Below are 16,882 nucleotides of genomic sequence, written 5' to 3' on the forward strand. Positions count from 1 at the left end.
AATCGTTCCCAGACAAGAACGGCTTGGAGACCCCCCCAGGACTCCCCAGGTAGGAGAGGGACAGAGACAACCCCGGGCTGTGCGTCCTCCTCTCCCACGGGATGGATTGGGAGGGATTGCTGTGCTCCTATCCCAAATGTGGGGCCAGGGTTATCTCTGTCCTCCTCCCACTTGGGAGGGCGAAAGCATCCTCATCCTCCTTTCCTTTGGGGGGACAGTGGCTGGACTCCATTCTCCTTACCTTTGCAGGGGACAGGGGTGCTCTCTGTCCTCGTCGCCCTGGGGGATTCTGCCTCCTCCTTACCTTTGGGGCAACCCTAGTGGTCCCTGTTCTTCTTGCCCCAGGGAGGCCTCCCTCCTCTTCCTCTTTAGGGGGGACCCTGGGGCGGGGTGGTCTCCATCCTCTTTACCTTTGGGGGGGCATGGGAGTGGTCTCCATCCTTCTTGCCCAGGGGAAAGGCCACGGGCAGGTCTCTGTCATCTTCCCCTTTAGGGGGCCCAAGGGGGTCTACATCTTCCTCACCCTTGGGGGAACCATGAGGGGAACCGCAGTGGTGTCCATCCACTTCCATCTATGGGTGGGCCAGGGGGTCTCTGTCCTTCTCCCCTTTGGGGAGAGCTGGGGGTGTCCTTTGTCCTCCACCCGTATGTGGAGGGGGCGTGGGGCTCTCCGTGTCTGCACCCTCGGGGAGGGAGCTCTCCGTCCCTCTCGCTCTGCTTGCTGCGGCCGCTGATGTCCGGCCCACGCACCCGTTACCGGTGACGGCGACACGGGGCGCAGCGGCGGCTTGGGGCACGAGGGAGCTGGGCTGGGGCTCCCCCTCCACATTGTGCTGCAATCGGGCCCACGGGGGCGGGCGCCGCTCCCACCTCCCCCCAACCACCCACACACCCTCCAGCCTGAGCTGGTCGCGGGGTTCCCGCGTTTCGGGGCCAAGGGCGCGGAGCTCCACTCGGCTCTGTCTTCTCCACTCGGCTCTCACCCTGCACTCTGCCCACTCCACTCCGCTCACCCCGCTCCTCTCCCACTGCTCGACTCCTCTCTCCCCACTCCTCTGCGCCGCAGCAGCACCGGATCCCGCACTAAACAATGGCCATGATCGCCCCTTTATATGGGCATGGGAGCCCCGCCCCCCCGTGGCAGCAGCCAATGGATGCCGAGGAACAAATAATGAGGGGCGGAGCAAAGAAGATGAGAAAGAAACGTGGTTGGCCGAGAGGGCGCAGGTTCTGAGAGGGATGGGGATGGGCGTGGCTTCAGGTAGGGGCGGGGCCAGGAATGGGGTGGGAGAAGGGGTTGCACTGAAACCAGAATTTGGGCTGGATTAGGCTTGAGAGGGGGCTGGGGGCAGGGCTGAGGGTGGGCTTAGAGCTGGGACTGGGGTCAGGGCTAAAGGTGTGTAGTGGTTTGGTCCAAAATACTCATTACTGTTTACCTTCTGTGAGATAAGAATTAGGAGAAATGCAAAGCAGGCACCAAACTTGAAAGAATATAAACAAGTTTATGAACAGACCTAAAAGAAGAAAAAAGTCATACCACACCTTCAGAATACTTCTCCTCCCCCCCACCCCCACCTTTCTCCCTTCTCCCACTGACAATGTAAAAAGACGACCCTTGAGATGTTCAGTCTGTTTACCACTTCCATAATAACCTTGTTCAGTCCATTTAGGAAGTGGAGTCTCTCTTGCCCATGCTATGAAAACATTATCACAACGAGACAGCCGCCCGGGTTGGTTCTCTGCTCGCATCATGTGAGAGTCCCCTCCCACGACCTGCAGCTTTTCCCACAACTGCTTTTGAGGGTCCAATCTTGAGCTACTGGGGTGCAATTTTAAGGTTGAGCCATCCAGAAACAGAAGTTCTCTTCACCCATCTCTGGGAGCATTTCATCTCTAAGAACACAGGCCCTTCTCCTTCCCTGGGAGCAAAGGGTCTTCCTCATCTTCATCTCTAGGACTATCTCTGGGAGCATCTCTAGAACTGAGGTCTTCTCCTTTTCCATTTGGAGCAAAAGTCCTCATCGCTTCCATCTCTCCCTATTCAAACTTCTCATGAAATTACAGCTGCTTCAGCATCTGCCTATCTCAGCGCAGGTGCTTTTGCTCTCAAGCACAAGTTGAATGCTCCACCCCCCATGCCTTCATGAAATTACAACGGGTGCTCTGATACATCATAGCTTTCCAACAGAATTTCAGCTTTAAGCATCTCCTCTTTCTCTTCCCTCAGGTTTTCAGCTCTTCACAGCACTAAAAGGGTTAATGTCACCCAGGCCTTGCAGCTGGAATGTCGCTTATCGCTGTTGCTCACATGATCTTTTGCTGGGCAGCAGGGCAGCTTCAGCTGAATCTTGGCCACACTGGAGAGGGGGAGCGCGTCTGCACATAGCAGGGCCCTGGGGGGGTTCCGCGGGTGGACCAGGGCCCATCGGCTCCAGGATGGCCGTGGCCCAGCCTGGCCTGGCCCAGCAGGGGCCCGCAGCATCCTGCGGTCCCAGCTCCGGAAAGGAGAGAGGGCTCTTCCCGGGCTTTGTCTATTCTTACGTGTGGATCTCAGAGGCGGTCACAGAGCTAAATGTGGGACTGGAGTGTGGACTGGGGCTGGTGTTGAGGCTGGAGTTAGGGCTAAATTTGGCACTGGGGTTGGGGTTTGGGTTAGATTTGGAATTGGGGCTGGGATTGGAGTTAGGGCTGAACGGTGGGATTTGAGATAACGCTGGAGGCTGGGGCAGGGGCTGGAATTGCAGCCGGGATTGCAGCTCGGGCTAAACGTGGGATTTGGTTTGGGGCTGAGGGCTTAGGAAGGGGCTGGGATTGGGGTTGGGGTTGGAGTTAGGGCTGAGATTTGGATTACAGCTGGGATTGGGGTCAAGGCTAAATGTAGGATTGGCTTTAGGGCTGGGGTTGGGATTGGGTCTGGGGCTAGACGAGTCTGGGACTGGGATGAGATTAAACACGGGACGGTGAGTTTGTCTAAACGTGGAGTGAGACTGAGATCAGGATCAGGGTGAGGTTTGGGACTGAGCACACGCAGAGCGGGACAGCTGAGGTGTCACTGCAGGATGTCCCTGGCACCGTCCCAGCCCTCCTCAGGCACCTCCAAACATGGGGGGCAGCTGGGTGGTCCAAGATCCAGGTGCTGCCACGCTGCCCCTCCATTCCATGCGAGCATTGCGGGAAGGCAGCCCTGAATGTGACCCTTGGGGGTCTGGGATCAGCCTTCACATCCCTGTGGGAGCAGCGACAGAGAGGACGAGAGACTTTCCCCCTCTTATTCCTGTGGAAGGGTGAACCCCAGCTGCCCTTTTCTTCTGCTGCCTCCTCATCTCCTCAGGTGAGGATGTCAAACTCCCCAGGAGCAGGAAGAAGCCCATTCCGGGTTTCCTTGTGTCTGCAGCCTGGAACATCCACTCAGAGCAGAGCACTTTGTGAAAGCCCTGCAGAATGACAGCAGGAGGAGGTTTGTGAGAAAGGCAGGAAATGGTATTTTGATAGGAAATCAAAATTCCAAATTATTTCTTTCTGTCACATTTATTTTCAGTCAGTTCTGGTCTGGTTTCCAGAGTGCCACCTTCTCAGCTGACTGTATTTGTGTCCTCCTTCCTCTTCTGCCTTTCTTTGCCTGCTCTGTTTGTCTCTCAGTGTCTCTCTGGACCCAGGGCAGCTCCCACCAAAGGCCCTCCTCTGATTTTGTTCCCAATCCACCAGCTAAAACAACCATGGGTGAGGTGATGAAGGCTGGCAGTGAAATGTCACTGTAAGATCTTGCTGCACTTGGCTTCTGGCTCCTTCCTGAGAGCTTTGCCTTCAAGGGCAGGAACATCTTCTCCTTGCTGGGAACTGGAATTCCAGATCCCTGGAGGGTGTGCCGTGGATCCCAGAGGGGCATTGCCGAGGCTCGCAGGGTTCTGGTCCTGCCGTGCCTCCCACGGGAGCCGTGCAGGGCCAGGGGACAAGGTCCAGCAGCTGGGTGGGCTCCCAGAGCAGACAGCAAAGGCTGCTTTGCTGGACATTTCCCAGCACATTCCCAGCTGGAAGCAGAGGGAGGAAGGAAAGGGAAGCGAGTCCCTGCCAGAAGCCCGGAAGGATTGGGGTGGGAAGGGACCCTGCCCGTGGGTTACTGGGCTGAAAGCCAAGTGGAGCAAGACCTTACAATGCCATCTGCCTGCCAGCCTGTGCTGCTGACAGGAGCAGGGTGCCACTTTAGCCCTCTGTGGGTGGGACCAAACTGTGCATTCCACTCCCCTTATCTCATTTCTGATGAGCTGTTCATGATGGGTCGTTTGCAGGAGCTGCCCAGTGCACCCCCGACCCCTCAGGCTATGAGGAGCTGGCTGTTAAATGAGATAAGGAAGGAGAGGCAAACCCTGGGAGGCAGGGCAGTGTTTCTTTTTCTGCACACCAATGACTCAGCTGTGATAACTCCCTCCGGGGTAGCAGCAGCACAGTCCCACCCAGCCTGAGGGCTCACCTCTGCTGATGGGCCATCATGGACTGAATGGCCCCAGCACAATGGGCAGCTGCAAGGACTGAGACCATCAAGGCTCCCAAAATATCCCATGACTCCCAGGATGACATCGTTCCATTGTGAAACTGCCCGCCCTGGGGGAGGGGCTGAGCATTCCCACCTGAACCTGAGCATATAAAATCTGGGTTTGGGGCCTTCTGGCAACACTTAACAGATCCAGGGCAGGAGCAGAACTCCAAGAGGACTGTGACCACCGCTGTTGACAAGACTGCTCCCATCACTTGGACAGGACTGTGTCCACCACTCTGACCAACAGGTTTTGTTTTCTTTCCTTTTGCTTTGCATGCAGCGGGACCAGGTGGTGCTCGGCACAGGAACTAACCAGCACCGTTCTGCTCTTGTCCCAGGGTGCCTGGTTATACTCAGCCTTTGTGGGTTACAGCTGTATCATGGTATTTCTTGTCATCTCTTTGGTGAATTGTAACTCCCACCTTAATCTCTCTTGGGGCAGATCAGTGGGGTTCATTTCTCATGCCAGGTAAAACCAGCACGGTGTTTGAGAGGATTTTACAGTCATGATACAGCCGGTGACTTCTAGAGAAGGACTTGGGCAGGAGGAACCCCTAAACCATCACACTCACGCCTTGTTTTTCCCTCCACACCAGGATTTCCTACTCCCAAACCTTGGCCAGATGGAGGAGGAGGCTGTGAGGAAGAGGAAGATGCCCCGGAACACCCAGGCAGGTGAGGAGGAAGTCCCTGCCCGTTTCCCCCTCTCTCCTGCTCCATCTCCCAGCCCAGCATCGCCCCCAGCTGCAGGACAACCCCGCTGCCGATGCCGTCCTGCCGGGGACGGACTGGGGGGATCTCCTTCCCCTTCTCTGTGGCACGGAGGCAAATGCCATCCTCTCCTTGTCCTTCCTCCCCCAGACAAGGAGCTGAGGACAGAGCCCAGGGAGGACAAATCCCCGCGGCAGAACCTGGTGGAAGAGGCCGTTTTGAGTAGCTCCACATCGCAGGAATCCAGCTGGGAGGAAAACCACCGGAGATCCCACAGGAGGAGGGGCTGCAAACGCAGCCCAGGGAGCTGTGAGGAGGAAAGACCCACCCTGTGCCGGGATGGCGGCCGGAGATCCAGCCAGAGCTCAAACCTGGTGGTCCACGAGCAGCGTCATGCTAGGGAGAAACGCTTCAAGTGCTTGGAATGTGGGAAGAGCTTCAGCCAGAGCACCAACCTGATCTACCACCGGTTGATCCACACCGGGGAACGGCCCTATGTGTGTGGGGAATGTGGGAAGAGCTTCAGCACAAGCTCCAACCTGATTCGCCACCAGATGATCCACACAGGGGAACGGCCCTACGAGTGTGGGGAGTGTGGGAAGAGGTTTCAGACCAGCTCCAATCTCCTCCTGCACCAGCGGATTCACACAGATGAGAGGCCCTTCCGCTGCCCCGACTGCGGGACGGGCTTCAGGTACAACTCCGAGCCTCACCAGGCACAAACGCATCCACACCGGGGAGAGGCCCTACGAGTGTCCCGAGTGCGGGAAGAGCTTTCAGACCAGCTCCAGTCTCCTCCTGCACCAGCGGATTCACACAGATGAGAGGCCCTTCCGCTGCCCCGACTGTGGGAAGGGCTTCAGGTACAACTCCGTCCTCACCAGGCACAAACGCATCCACACCGGGGAGAGGCCCTACGAGTGTCCCGAGTGCGGGAAGAGCTTCTCCAGGAGCTCTCACTTGACCACACACCAACAGTGCCACCAGTAAGGGAAGCCCTGCGAGTGCCCCGAGTGCAAGAAGAGCTCCAACTTCATCTCGCAGCAGAGGATCCACGTGGGGTGATGCACAGTGACCCCCGTTGGGCAGAGACCTGGTGACCCCTGTTCCAGATGATCCCCATGGTTGGGGGGAATGTTTGAGAGATTTATTTCACTTCTCATTCTCGTGCTCTGATTTCATTGCTAATAAATGCAATCCCTGTCCCCAGACTGGGTCTGTTTTTCCAGTGCTGGTGATCGGGGCAGGAGCTCTCCTGGTCCTTATCTCAGCTCCTGGGCCTTTCCTCAGCCAATCAAAGAAGTCACTAAACAATTTTTAGCCACTCTGAGCTTTTCTCGCTGATGACTGCCCAGGTGCCAGGTAGATCTGCCGCACCCAGAGCTCCCCACCTGGGCCCCCCTCACCCCCAGTGCCCCCTGGGAGCAGAATTAAGGGAGAGGGGAGGTTTCAGCACCTGCCAAGTGCTGGGGATGGGGCAGCTGGGGCCATACTGGTGGCACTGGTGGTGCTGGGAGCCCCCCTGGCCACAGGCATGGAGCTCTCAGGTGAGCCAAGGGGGTGGAAGAGGACTCGGGTATGGTGGGGAAAGGTGGGGAGAGGAGGGAAAATGGGTGTGTGGGACCCATAAAATGAGTTGGAGGGGGAGTGGGACCCCCTAAAGCAAGAATGGGAAGGGGGCTGAGGACTGGGGGATGATGGGAGAGGTGTGGGAAAGCTTAGAAATTGGGGATTGGGAAAGGTGGGATCTCAAAACTGAGTAGGAGGGGGCCGGGGATTGGGAGGATTGTGTGAAAAGGGTTGGGAAAGGGTCAAAAGTGGGGACTGGGACCCCCAAGCTGATGGGGGCAGGGGCTGGCAGCTGGGGATTGATGGGAAAGGAAGGGAGAATGTAGAGGGATTCCTTGTGGAATATAGGATACCCCAGGAGGGCTTGGGCACCCCAGGGCGGTTGCAGAAGTACCCCTGACGGGGCCTCCGGCTGAAAACAGGCTTGCAAGGCACCTGCTCGCTGGCAGCCTTGAACAGCCTTGGGAAAAAGTATGCACTGGTCAGCTCCCCCGCTGCTTCGAGGCTTTCTCATGGGAAAGGGGCGTGAACTTTGGAGAAAGTATAACTTGGTGTAACCGGACAATAAAAGAGGAGCACAATGCTCAAATCATATCGGTGTTCGTGTCATGACTCTGGCTGGATTCCCCTGCTCCCGGGACCCCCCCCGCTACACATGGCGCCCGAACGGCAGGGACCCGAGTGAGTTTTGCTTCAGGCAGGTTTGCTTCAATGCGGTAAGACTCCGAATTTCATCGTATCGGTGCGGCAGAGCCAGGGGAACCAGAGCGGGTGGCCCCAAAGCCGAGTAAAGCCGGGGGCCCGGTCTCAAAGCAGAATAGAAAGCTGGAGGATAAGTCCCAAAGCTGAGTAAAGCTGGGGGCTAAACCTCAAAGCCGAGTGGCCGGAGACCGTATTTTCGCGCGGCCGAGCGAATACCCGCAGCACAGAAGCTATGGACTACGGGGCAGGACCTCGACTCCTAGCTAATATTCTCTCTATGAGAGGCGAAATCGTAAAAGACCAAGATCTGAATGCCCTCATTACGTGGGCCCGGGAACATGGATTATTGAGTTACATTTTGCTTTTGTTCTCAACCGAAGCGTGGGGGGAAGTTGGATATAAATTGTGGCTGTCCATTACTGAGGGAGGAAAGGAAGCTAAAGAAGCTAAAGCTCTCGGCTTAACCTGGAGGGCAGTAACTGGCACTCTCGCAGAGATGAAAACAGAGAGGACAGTGGCCTGCGGCTGGCATTGAGGCTTTAGAGAGTAGCAGCTCCAGGAAAGAAACAGACGGGGGTCTTACGGAGCAGCGGCCAGAGACCAGAGCAGAGTCCAGGGTAGCACAGTTCTTCGGGCTGGCCGCGAGAAGACCGATTAAAGGCACAGCAGCACCCGTCCACTCACTGCGGGAGTTGCTGGACTCAGCAGGGCAGGATGGTATCCCTCTGACGGCTGAGAGAGAAATGGCTGCGAACGCGGAAACAGAGCCGCCCGACTCAGGGGGCGGGGCACAGGCGGGCCAAAGAGGAACAGGCGGTCCTGGTGTCCGGCCGAAAGCGGCAGAGCAGTCGTGCGGTTCTAACTCCTGGCCAAAAGCGGCAGAGCGCAACCCCCCTCTGCGAGACAGCGGAGCAACATCCGGCAGTGAAGCAGCTTCTGCGGTTTCGTCGCCTGCAGAGCCAGAGCCAGCCAGGGCTGCCGGGGGTCAGCCCCAAGAGGGGGAGAAGCACCAAGAAATGATGCAAGAAGTAATCAAAAAGCTTGCTGACTTATCTACACGGCAAGATGCGCTAGAGTCCAAAGCTTGTGATGTTACACCATCAGCACCATGGCGTCCCGTGGCCCCACCGGTCAAGTTAGCACCCAGAGCTCCTACGTTCCCGTCGGGAGAATCAGGCACAGTGCCTACAGCCCCTCCCTTCCCGCCAGAGGAGGTGCAGCCGTCGTTTCCATCAGCCCCAACAGGGAGGACTGACCCATTGCGACGGAGATGGAATGGAGTTATCCGTGATGCAATCATTGAGGGTGATTGGCAAGCAGTGAATGCCCTCGCTTGCCCTGTACACATACAAGGGGACACTGCAAAGTGGGAACCCCATGACTGGAAGATCTTGCAGCAAGCCAAGCAAACGGTCACCACGCATGGCTCGTGGTCTGAAGCTGCACAAAGCATTCTGCAGTTTATCTTTACAGCAGATGTCCTGTGTCCTAATGATTGCATCAGCATCGCACAGTTGTTATTAACCCCTTCTCAGTTCCTGCTCTGCGAGCAAACGTGGAAACAGCTAGCACAAGAAGAAGCTAGCAAACATCAAAGTGACACACAAGACCCACTGTATGCACTCCAAGCTGACATGCTAACTGGGAGCAGGGCTTATGGAGCCACGGTGACACAGCTGACCATGCCCGTAGTCATTCATCAGTTGTCACAGACTCTTGCCCACAAAGCCTTGTTGTCAGTACCTGAAAAGAAGAAGTCTCCCCCGTATGCAGGAGTCCGACAGGGGCTGTCAGAGCCATATGGTCAGTTCATTGACCATTTGTCAGCAGCCTTAAAGGATGCAACTGAGCTCTCTGAAGAGCTCCAAGAGCAAATGTTCCAAACACTTGCCTTTGAAAATGCTAATAGACAAACAAAGACAATTCTTGCCACGCTGCCCCAAGGAGCAGGTGTAGACGAGATGCTCGTACGTGCTGCCCGTTCAGAACAGTCATCTCAAACAACTGCCTTTACTGCAACACTGCAGAATGTCCTGCGACAACAGGGACAAGTCATCGCCGCAGCACTGACCAGAGGGGTGCCCAGCAAGTGGTGCCGTGCTACAGGACCCCGAAGCGAGAAGGCGCAGTCAGCATCAGCTCCTGAGGAAAGTGATGCCACTACTTCAACAGCTGGAACTCTGGGACCTCCGTCCCAAAAAGCCTTGGGAGAGGCTGCAGACGTGGCGGAGTGAGGGAGCTGAGGACTTGCCAGATCCACCACTCTCCGTAGCAGGAGAAGTAGCGAGACCCTGGGCGAATGGAACAGCTGCCCTGGGTGGTTGCTAGTGACTTGTGGTGGGTGTTGGAGAACCCTCTCCAAAGGCCAAACTAAGAAGGAGAGTTGCATATATTTTTGGGTCTAGCACCAAACACAGAGGTAGAGTGAGAAATTGTTTTTTGACTGTCTTGAGACAAGAGCATTGGCGGACATTTTCAATCAGCTGTCCACCCATTTAGATCGAGTGAAGGCAGTTCATTTGGCTAGCATCTATGTTTTTACCTGGTGCTTCAGCAGCCAAGGCTCATGCTATTTTGCATAAACTTGCTTGCTGGGAGAGGGATAAGTTAAACATAACTTCGCAGATGCTTGAGGAGTTAAGCGTAGATGTTACTAGTGTTAGACATACAGTATTACAAAATCGAGCAGCCATTGATTTTCTACTACTAGCTCACGGCCACGGCTGCGAAGAGTTCCAGGGTATGTGCTGTATGAATCTTTCTGACCATTCTGTCCCAATTCACAAGCACCCCTCTGACCTCCAGAGGGGCCTACACATCCTTCAGGAGACAGACCACCCTATTGGAGATTGGCTTAAGGGTCTGGGTATCACCGGATAGCTGCGTACCTTGGTAGTAGAAGGCTGACGATTGCTATTTGTAGTTATTTTAGGTTTAATAATACTTGGGTGTATATTTTTTGCCTTAAAGCGGGGCTTCAAAAAATCATCGACCAGACCTGGGTAGCCCAAAAAGAAAACAAGGGATGTGTAGAGGGATTCCTTGTGGAATATAGGATACCCCAGGAGGGCTTGGGCACCCCAGGGCTGTTGCACAAGTACCCCTGATGGGGCCTCAGGCTGAAAACAGGCTTGCAAGGCACCTGCTCGCTGGCAGCCTTGAACAGCCTTGGGAAGGGGTATACAGTGGTCAGCTCCCCGCTGCTTAGAGGCTGTCTTGTGGGAATAGGGCGTGAATCTTTGCAAAGTATAACTTGGTGTAAGTAAACAATAAACTGGAGCATGATGCTCAAATCGTACCAGTGTTCGTGTCATGACTCTGGCTGGATTCCCCTGCTCCCGGGACACCCCCCTGCTACAGCCATCCACCATCACCACGGCTCCATGGGCTCCTTTCCATGCCCCTGGCCCTGGCCACAGGACCTTGGGCTGGTGGCCACGGCAGCCGACTGTGCCACAGGGCTCCATGCCCATGTCCATGGCAGCAGTGCCCGGCCACGGGCCCTGAGTGCAGGTGACCGTGCCAATGCCCATGGCAGCGGGGCCAAGCGTTGGTGTCCGTGGCACCAAAGTGAGGAACGGGTCCCTGTGGCCGCTGCCGTGGCACCTGAGGGCATCAGCGAGTGTCACTGCAATTGTAGCTGGCACCAGCCCCGGCACCGCTCTGTCCTGAGGGCTGCCATGGCAGCCGAGGGCAGCCCCAGCTCTGCGGGCAAGTGGCCCCGGAGCCTGACTGCAGCAATGGGTCCTGGCGGGGTTTCCAAGGGAGCTGGAACTGCTGAGGGTTGCCATGGCATCCAACCCCTGCGGTGGGGGTCAGTGTCCATGGCCACAGCATCGGTCAGTGTCCATGACCACAGTCCCTTGCAATGGCCCAGTGCAGGTTGGGATGATAATCCACCCGCACAGCTGGCCCAGGGCACGCCTGCAGTGGTCTTGGTGGCACCTTGGGCTTGGCACACTTTGAGGAGGGTGCCTGTTTTCAGTGGGGAAACTTAGGAATTTTAGATTCTTTAAAAAAAATGAAAGAAACCGCTGCTTGGCTGAGTGCAGCCAGTTCTCCAAGCAAAGCAGGTGCCAGGTGAGTGAGGAGAGACAGGATGGGGTTGGGGATGTGGAGCAGCATTGTTCACACTGGGCCAGACCTCAAGGCACAGCTTCTGTGACCAGGCCAGACCTCCTGAGGAGAGACCCTACATCAGTATGGATCGCAGAATGCTGCAATCACCTCTTCTCTAAAGAGAACAGCAATAAAATACACCCCTTAAAATAAGAATACGTCTTTATTTGAAACTCTTTGAAATATTTCTCCACAACTGCAGTAGGAAACTTTCCTAATGAACTGCACTCGAGCAGAGGGAAATCAAGGCTGAGCCGTGGTTTGTCAGGACTTGCTTGATCCTAATGAGCCCCGTGGTGCATTTGATGCTGAGCCCTGGAACCTCAGGGCCTTAAAGGAGATTGCACAAACCTTCCCAGGAGTCAAAGGCAGAGGAAACACCCAAAGTGTCTTGAGGCATTAATGGGTCCCACTGAGGTCCATGACCAATACAGGCTCTTCATGGACACCTTGGAGGAGAGAATTGGAGGCCAGGATTGCACAAAAACCTCTCAGAGACTCAGTGTGGGAAGGAAAATCCAAAGCACCTTAAAATCCTTCAGTATCGCAGAGTATTAATGAGCCCCACTGAGTGTCAAAACAAAGCTCTCAAGGGACTCGTTAAAGCAGATAATTGGAGGCCTTGATTGCACAAACCTCTCATAGTGTTGGTATCAAAAGGGGAACACCAAGTACTTAGAAGTACCTTGAAGCTGTAATGAGCCCCACTGAGTGTTGTTACTGTCAAAGGCTCTCCAGGGACTAATTAAAGCAGATAATTGGAGGCCAGGATTGCACAAGGCTCTCAGACACTCCCAGGCAAAAGCCAAAGCCAAAGTCCTTTGGAAAACCTGCAATCCCTGGGAGCATTCAGGAGCCCCCAGGGCCATTCCTGACCAAGGCTCCCCAGGGACTCCTTCCAGCAGACCCCTGAGGCCACTGGGATGTGGGGGGGATGCTGAGGGCAGGACAAGGAGCTGACAGTGCCCAGCCGTGCTGGGGCTGTGCCAGGAAGCCCCGGTGCCTCAGGACAAGGTGTCTCCTCCCAGCCCTTGGTGGCACAGACGCTGCTGTGCCCCAGGGCACCAACACCTGGCTTCTCTTTGTCCCCACCTGTCATCCCTGCCTCCAGTTCTCTGCTCTGACTGCAGCCTGGGGACACATTCTCAGTCGTGTCCCTCACTGGGACCCATTAACGGTATCAGGATCTTTGGAGTTTGAATCTGACTCAGAATTCTTGAGAGGTTTCTACCAGTCCCTGTCAGGGACTGATGTTCAGGGCCTCAGCACCAAGCCCCGAGAGGATCATTCCAGTCCTTGTGCTGTGTCTGTGCTGCTGTGGGGCTGTGGGCAAAGCAGTCCATGGGAAAGGGGAATGAGCTGAGCCTCCCTCCCTGAGATACCATCGTGGGTACACCCAGAGCTCCCCTCACGGTGTCCTTCCAAGCTCTGAGCTGCCCTCCTGGGTGCAAATCTGTGCCAGAGCCTCTCCGAGTCCCCTGAATGTCCCCCGGGGAAGTGCAGAGATGCCACAGCTGAGGAAATGCTGCTGGGTTTGCCAAGGGCAGCGTGAGTGTCCCTGGCAGAAGGGGGTGCTGAGCCCTTGCTCAGAGACCTTTAGAGAGGGTGAGACATTCAGGGATGCCTCTGCTCTGGACAGGCTCTGGTTTATCCCAGGGTGAGCCGGGAGTGTGATTGTGCTCTGCCTGCAGCCAAAGGGGCAAGCCCAGGGCAGTTGGGGACAAGCCCATGCAGCCCCTCAGCTTGCCCTGAGCCACAGGGAATCCTTTGCCTCTCACCTCTCTCAGTGGCAAACGTGGAGTGCAGCAGAAATGCTGGGGATTTCTGACCCCAGAGAATCAGGAATGATGTGTGGGTAGGAAAACATTTCCTAAAACTCACTCCTGCCATCCCTGTCCTGTGGAACGGAGAGTAAAACTGCTACCAAGCCTTTCTAGGAGGGATTGCACTGACAAATCCTGACTCTCCAGCCTTGTCCCTCTGCCACACGGCCACAAACCCAGGGCAGCGGGGCAGGGATGGCTCCTCGAGAGCCCCCACGCTCAGGCCTGGCTGCTCCTGGCACACTCAGACAGCACAAGGGGAGCTCAGGCAGGGAACTGGGTGAAGGTTTTCCCAGAGCAGGAACAAGGGTGGGGCAGTCCCAGCGGGACAGTGTGCAGGGAATGGCACAGGTTTGGCTCCAAGCAGCCTGTCCTGACTTGTCACTGGCCTTTCTCCATGAACAGGTGCCCATGGCCAGACACAGCAATGTCCAACAGCAGCTCCATCAGCCCCTTCCTCCTGCTGCCATTGGCAGACACGCGGCAGCTGCAGCTCCTGCACTTCTGCCTCTTCCTGGGCATCTCCCTGGCTGCCCTCCTGGGCAACGGCCTCATCATCAGCGCCGGAGCCTGCGGCCAGCACCTGCACAGCCCCATGTTCTTCTTCCTGCTCAGCCTGGCCCTCACCGACCTGGGCTCCAGCTGCACCACTGTCCCCAAAGCCATGCACAATTCCCTCTGGGGCACCAGGCACATCTCCTACACAGCATGTGCTGCTCAGGTGTTTCTGATTGTCTTCTTCCTTGGAACAGAGGATTTCCTCCTCACCGTCATGTGCTACGAGCGCTACGTGTCCATCTGCAAAGCCCTGCACTACGGGACCCTCCTGGGCAGCAGAGCTTGTGCCCACATGGCAGCAGCTGCCTGGGCCAGTGCCTTTCTCACTGCTCTGCTGCACACGGCCAATACATTTTCCCTGCCCCTGTGCCAGGGCAATGCCCTGGGCCAGTTCTTCTGTGACATCCCACACATCCTCAGGCTCTCCTGCTCAGACACATACCTGAGGGAATTTGGGCTTCTTGCTTTTAGTACTTTTCCTTTTTTAGGTTGTTTTGTGTTCATGCTTTTCTCCTATGTGCAGATCTCCAGGGCCGTGCTGAGGATCCCCTCTGAGCAGGGCCGGCACAAAGCCTTTTCCACGTGCCTCCCTCACCTGGCCGTGCTCTCTCTGTTTATCAGCACGGGCACATTTGCTCCCCTAAAGCCCCCCTCCACCTCGTCCCCATCCCTGGATGTGGTGGTGTCAGTTCTGTTCTCAGTGGTGCCTCCAGCCCTGAAGCCCCTCATCTACAGCCTGAGGAACCAGGAGCTCAAGGATGCCCTGAGGAAAATGATGACTGTATCTTTTCAGAAGGAATAAACTCTCTCTTTTCTGCTCCAGAACCTTCAGAATGTAACTCTTTACAATCTCAGCTTTTTTTTTCCTATTTGTCCATTTTATCATTGGTGCCTTCTTTTCTTCTTTTTCTAGTGTTATACTGTTTTTTATAAAATCCTGTAGTACTGCTCTTAGCATTTCTACATGAACATCTGCCTTTCTTTGGAAACACAAAGACTTTCAGGAGGCTTCTTCCCTGTGCGTTTGAATAAAAATGAGGGTCTGCCCTGACTTGTGTGTCCAAGGTTTGTTCCTCAGCCCTTCTCTGGCTCTGCAGGGGCAGTGCCTGTGGGCACAGCTGGAGGGAAGAGACTCCCAGCACAGCAGCACAGCCAGGGACAATGGCCCAGCCTCTTCCCACCTCTGCTCTTCCCAGCCCATGGAACCCAGAGTCAATTGTGACAAAGTGGGGCCTCTTCAGACAGAGGTGCCACAGAAACAGTGCCACCACTCGTGGAACCCAGTGTCCATTGTGACACAGCAGGGCCTCATGGAACCCAGAACATCTTTATGACGCAATGGAATCTCATGGAACCAAGGGCCAATTGTTCTAGAGAGGGGCCTCATGGAACACCAGGGCCACAAAAACATTGCCAGGCCTAGTAGAAAGAAGGCGCCATTGTGGCACAGGAAGGCCTCATGGGACCTAGGAGAGCACAGGGTCACAATGGAGTCTCATGGAACCAGTGGTCAATTGTGACACGGCAGGGTCTCATGGAACCCAGGCACCACTGGGACATTGCCAAGGCTGGTGCAATCAAGGGTCCACTGTGAGACAGAAAGGCCCCGTGGCACCCAGGAGACCAGTGTGGGGCAAAGGGTTCTCATGGAACCAAGGCGCCATTGGGACAAAGCGTGGCCTGAGGGACAGCCAGTGCCACTGGGACATCTCCAGCCTTCGAGGAAGCAAGTGTCCATTGTGACACAGCACAGCCTGATGAATCACAGGAGAGCACAGTGACGCCATGGAATCTTGGGGAGCCAAGTGTCCATTGTAAAGACAGCGGGGCCTCAATGAATCCAGGAGACCATTGTGACACAATAGAACCTCCGGGAACCAAGTCTCAGTTGTTCCAAAGAGGGGCTGCATGGAAACCAGGAGACCATTGGAACACCGTGGAAACTGATGGAAGCAAATGTCCACTGTTTGATGTTGTGGCCTCACAGAGCACTATAAGCCATTGACGCACAATAGAAAAACATGGAACAAAGGCTCCCTAGTGACAGAGGAGGGCCTCATGGAACCAAGGAGAACTCTGTGATGCAATGGAATTTCAAGGAACCTAGGGTCAATTGTCAACACATCAGCCTCTCCTGAAACTAAGGAGAACATTGTGATGCAGTGAAATCTCATGGAACCAAGTTTCAATTGTGAACACAGCAGGGCCTCATGGAAGCCAGGTGCAACTGGGACGGTGGCATGGCTCATGGAAGCAAGGGGCCATTGTGACACAGTGGGGCCTCTTGGAACCCAGGAAACCATTGGGGTCAAGGGAATCTCATGGAACCAAGGCTCTTATTAACACCAAACAAAGCAGGGTAGAACAGGGGGAAAAAAAACCCCGAAGTACAACAAATTCCTGGAGAAGGAAAAGACACATGGGCTCGGACCAGCCAGGGCCACCCCGCGGGCCCACCAGTGCCAACTCGCAGGCTCCCTGGATCGTAGGGAAGGGAAGGGAGGCAGTGAGGCAAGGGGAGGGAAGAGAAAAAGAACAAGAAAAACCAACAGAACCATTTTCCAGCTAGCCAGAACACCAAAAACCCAAGGAGCCACACAACGCTCCCGGCGCACTCCCTCCCAGGCCCTGCCGAGACCCCGGAGCCCCCGAGCCGTTGGGCTCTAGCTGTTGAACCGACCCGCACCCGGGCCCCGTGGATCCAGCCCCACCCCTGGGTCCATCCTAAAGACACAGCGTCCTTGGGCATTGAGCGGAGGGTTAAGGAATAAAGCAGCCTCATAACATCACCCCAGGACAGTGTTCCAGTAGCGGGCCTGTTTCTCCCCATACAGTGTGTCCCCCACGCAGTGCCCCACCTTGCTGT

The 16,882-nt window shown here is 55.7% G+C and overlaps 1 protein-coding gene and 1 pseudogene across 1 annotated transcript; both read left to right on the forward strand.

Annotated features, from left to right (window-relative positions):
• The first annotated feature begins 2,352 nt into the window (after positions 1-2,352).
• LOC116438662 lies at positions 2,353-6,569 on the forward strand (annotated as a pseudogene).
• A 5,631-nt stretch (positions 6,570-12,200) lies between these two features.
• LOC116438663 (olfactory receptor 14J1-like) lies at positions 12,201-14,963 on the forward strand. The gene has a single exon (XM_032097661.1). The coding sequence runs from the start codon at positions 13,856-13,858 to the stop codon at positions 14,816-14,818; it is 963 nt and encodes a 320-aa protein (XP_031953552.1). The 5' UTR covers positions 12,201-13,855; the 3' UTR covers positions 14,819-14,963.
• Positions 14,964-16,882: the final 1,919 nt, after the last annotated feature.

The sequence above is a fragment of the Corvus moneduloides genome, unplaced genomic scaffold (genome assembly GCF_009650955.1).
Source record: "Corvus moneduloides isolate bCorMon1 unplaced genomic scaffold, bCorMon1.pri SUPER_scaffold_79_arrow_ctg1, whole genome shotgun sequence".
In the NCBI taxonomy this organism is placed as follows: Eukaryota; Metazoa; Chordata; class Aves; order Passeriformes; family Corvidae; genus Corvus; species Corvus moneduloides.